Source organism: Populus alba, chromosome 14 (genome assembly GCF_005239225.2).
Source record: "Populus alba chromosome 14, ASM523922v2, whole genome shotgun sequence".
Lineage (NCBI taxonomy): Eukaryota > Viridiplantae > Streptophyta > Magnoliopsida > Malpighiales > Salicaceae > Populus > Populus alba.
In genome coordinates this window covers 14,146,577-14,150,544 of record NC_133297.1, presented here as the reverse complement: position 1 = coordinate 14,150,544, position 3,968 = coordinate 14,146,577, and the positions used below count along the sequence as shown (strand labels likewise).

Sequence of the window (3,968 nt, the reverse complement as noted above, 5' to 3'; positions counted from 1 at the left end):
TATATATTTAAAATAAAATATTAATTGTTATTATTTTTAAATATGTAATTTTTTTTAGAAAAACAGTATAACCTTTTTAAATATTTAATAAATAAAAAATATTTTGAAATTGCTTAACATCTATGTTCTTAAAACTTTATAAAATATGTTTGAAAGTTATTATCCATTATTGAAAAAACCCATTTTTTTTATTTAATCATGAGTTTATTTTTTTAATATTATTTCCTTAAAAACTTTAATGAAATAAATTTTTTATTATAATTTAATATAATTTAGTCAGTAGATTCACTAAATTTTATAAACATAAGACAAATTTTGACCAAATAAATTGATATGCAATCACGAGGTGGGTTTTTCCTTTTCATTTTTCTTATTATCTTTTTAATTTATAGTTATAGTAATTATTTTTAAAGAATTGTTTAAATTTTTTAATATTAGTTTACCAAAGCAATTTAAAAATAAAAAAATAATAATTTAAAACAAAATAAAATTAATTTTTTGAAAAAACATTTTCATACCGACAAAACAAAAGCAGCCTCATATATATATATATATATATATATATATATATATTCCATGAACTCGACGATAATTATTCGGGTATCTACAATCAGAAAACGGGCTTCCTTTATTTGGCAGAGTCGGGACCTGTTCTTAAGAAGAACCTAAAATGGCACTCAAATTCCAAAACAATTCAATACCACCGTGGACATGGAAATTCAACAACTTCAAAACCCTAGTAACTACCCATTCTCTATCTCTCGCTTTTCGCCACCCAACAGCCCATGCCACCATCTGCCATGGCCAGGACTACTCTACACAACACACAACTCTTCTTGTTGACAGCTTCCATGAACACAAGAGGCTCAAGTCCCTGCTTCACAACCTTAACAACAACCAAAACCCTTTGCAACTGCTTCAACAGGATGGAGACTGGTCCAAAGATCACTTCTGGTCTGTCATCAAATTCCTTAAACTTTCTGCAAGATCCAATCAGATTCTTCAGGTACACTCACTCGCTCTTTCATTTTTTTTAGCAGCAAGGAAAATTGAATTTGTTTTTTTCTCTCTCTCTCTCTTTCTGTTGTGGGTTTTCTGAACAGGTGTTTCATATGTGGAGGGACGTGGAGAAAACAAGAATTAATGAATTCAATTATGAGAAGATTATAGGGTTGTTAGGTGAAGAGGGTCTAATGGAAGATGCAGTTACTGCGTTTATGGAAATGAAAAGTTTTGGTCTCTGCCTTTCCTTGGAGGCTTACAATTCTATAATTCATGGTTATGCAAGAAATGGCAAGTTTGATGATGCTTTGTTTTACCTTAATCAGATGAATGAAATGAATTTGAGCCCAGAAAGTGATACTTATGATGGCTTGATCGAAGCTTATGGGAAGTATAGAATGTATGATGAGATGGTTATGTGCCTGAAGAAGATGGAGCTTGATGGGTGTTCACCTGATCGCTATACTTATAATTTGCTTATCCAAAAGTTTGCGCAAGGTGGATTGCTGACAAGAATGGAAAGGGTTTACCAGTCTATGCGAACCAAAAGGATGAAGTTGCAGTCTTCGACTTTGATTTCGATGCTTGAGGCATATGCAAACTTCGGGATTGTGGAGAAGATGGAGAAGATTTTAAGGTGGGCATGGAACTCAAAAATCACTGTAAAGGAGGATTTGGTTAGGAAATTAGCCGGGGTTTATATTGCAAACTACATGTTCTCGAGACTGCACGACTTGGCTGTTGATCTTACTTCTATAACTGGCCGGACTGATATTGTTTGGTGCCTACACCTCCTTTCCCATGCTTGTCTTTTGAGTCGAAGAGGCATGGATGCTGTTGTTAGGGAGATGGAAGATGCAAAGGCTTGTTGGAATATAACAGTTGCAAACATTATCTTGCTAGCATATTTGAAGATGAAGGATTTCACCCGCTTGAGGATCTTGCTCTCTAAGTTACCAGAAATTCGTGTGGAACCTGATATAGTCACTTTTGGAATTCTTTTTGATGCAGAAGAAATAGGTTTTGATGGAAAAGAGTGTTTAGAGATGTGGAGAAAGATGGGTCTTCTTTATAGACGTGTAGAAATGAACACCGATCCTCTGGCTCTCTCTGCTTTTGGTAAGGGAAGCTTCCTCAGAAGCTGTGAAGAGGGCTACTCTTCCCTTGAACCTAGTGCTAGAGAAAAGAAAAGGTGGACATATGTCGATTTCATAAATTTAGTGACTAGCAAAGCTCAGTGAAATGCAGCGTTGTATTACTTGGTGCCAAAAAGGCCCCATGATTTTCTTCATGAAACAATGCCTATGAGCTTAATTTCCTTTACTGCTCTCGTTGTTACCGGCTGGTTGACCATGCCATGTGAGAGTAAACCTGGTGCGTTTTCGACAAACATGTTTGTTTATAGATTGGAAAGCTGGTCATGATCTCCTATTACAGTATGCTTGGAGAGGGTTATGCCATTATAGAGCTATCTTCCTTTGTAGGAGGAGAGGAGCATTTGCCAGGCGTGCTACCCTCTCAAGTTTCGTTCATTATATGAGCATCACGCTGGGTAACTATGCTCCATTTCCTCCTCCAATTTCCCTTCATGGAAACGACTGCCAGAAAGCTCACACATCACACTCCCTTCATGTACTCCCTCCCACTCACTATAACTTTTAATTCTATCAGAAGTTTACGCTTGATTGCTAGGAGTACTGTCCCATATGATCACTGCAATACAACAATCAATACAGTTACCAATAGAGGTTGGTTCAAGTGGTAAGAGCTTGTTTCGCTAAAATGAGGTTTTGGTTTCGAGTTCCCGTGTATGTAGCAACATCCATTAATAGCTTTACTTGTCATTATCAAATATGCGACCCGGGATGACCACCAGATTAGTCGCCCGGGGCTGGCAACCTAAAAAAACAATCAATACAGTTTAGCCAGCCAGGAGACTTGACACAGCTACAAGATGGAGAAGGTGAATCTCAACCACCAATACAGGCTAGCCACTTTGCTCATGCCCTGTATCTGTGTTGTACTTTATTCGTGAGTCAATTGCTAATTTGGGATTCACACTCGATATTGTTAGCGGGGACTTGTAAAATATGCCCTACTGTTTTGTTGGAGAGAGCAAGCATGCTTACAAAACTTACACCATGCAATTTCATTCAAGATGCGGGATAGGAGAATCATGACACCAAGAGCTTGCTATAAATGCTCTATGCAGATCGATTAGACATAGGCTATATAAACTAGATCCCTGGCCCGTACTAAGACGTGGGTGAGATGTTTTTTTCTAAATTATAGAAAAATGTAAAGACGCCGATCAATACGTTTTTTAATTAAAAAAAATTAACAATAAATTAGAAATTTAATGTATATTAAAAAATATTATTTTTAAATATTAAGATGGTAATATATCAAATAATATTATTTTTTTTAATATTAAGACGTTAATATACCAAATTGATCTAGATTAAATCTAGTTAACCTAAAAGTTTTAATATCCAAGTCATGAGAGTAATGATACCATCAAAAGAAAAGCGAAATAAAATAGGAAGATTAATTTTCAATAAGTAAAAATATTGAAGGAAAAAAAATATCAATTTAAAAAACAATAATAAAGAAAAAAGCAGCAGCTTGAGTCAACCTGAATAAACATGTTAAACCCATGAACCAAGTTGGGATAATAGAATTACCCCCATATAAAAAAAATGAAAAAATTTACGATTATTAATTCCAAATCAATCCATTGTCGAAGAACAAAAAAAAAAAAAACAATTTAAAAAGAATGCAAGTCGATTCAAGTTAACCCAACAAACATGTGATCGGGATAACTTAATAGAAAACAAATAAGAAAAATCACAAAGTTCAATTTTCAATCAACTAAACCCACGACCCGAATCATGAGAGCATGATTACACCATAGAAAGCCAATCGGAAAAAAAAAATTATGAAACCTAAAAATCTCAACCAATTCA

General features: G+C 34.7%; 1 protein-coding gene across 1 annotated transcript; it reads left to right on the top strand.

Moving 5' to 3' along the window:
* The first annotated feature begins 587 nt into the window (after nucleotides 1-587).
* LOC118040620 (pentatricopeptide repeat-containing protein At4g14190, chloroplastic) lies at nucleotides 588-2,675 on the top strand. The gene is made up of 2 exons (XM_035047594.2): nucleotides 588-1,006; nucleotides 1,104-2,675. Exons 1-2 carry the CDS (start codon nucleotides 671-673, stop codon nucleotides 2,241-2,243), a joined length of 1,476 nt encoding a protein of 491 aa, XP_034903485.1. The 5' UTR covers nucleotides 588-670; the 3' UTR covers nucleotides 2,244-2,675.
* The last annotated feature ends 1,293 nt before the right edge of the window (nucleotides 2,676-3,968 follow it).

What these genes read in the sequence shown, in the direction of transcription:
- LOC118040620 (XM_035047594.2), top strand. Translation starts at nt 671, where the DNA reads ATGGCACTCAAATTCCAAAACAATTCAATACCACCGTGGACATGGAAA. An exon ending in GATCCAATCAGATTCTTCAG is followed by an intron (nt 1,007 to 1,103) that starts GTACACTCACTC and finishes TTTTCTGAACAG; the next exon opens with GTGTTTCATATGTGGAGGGA.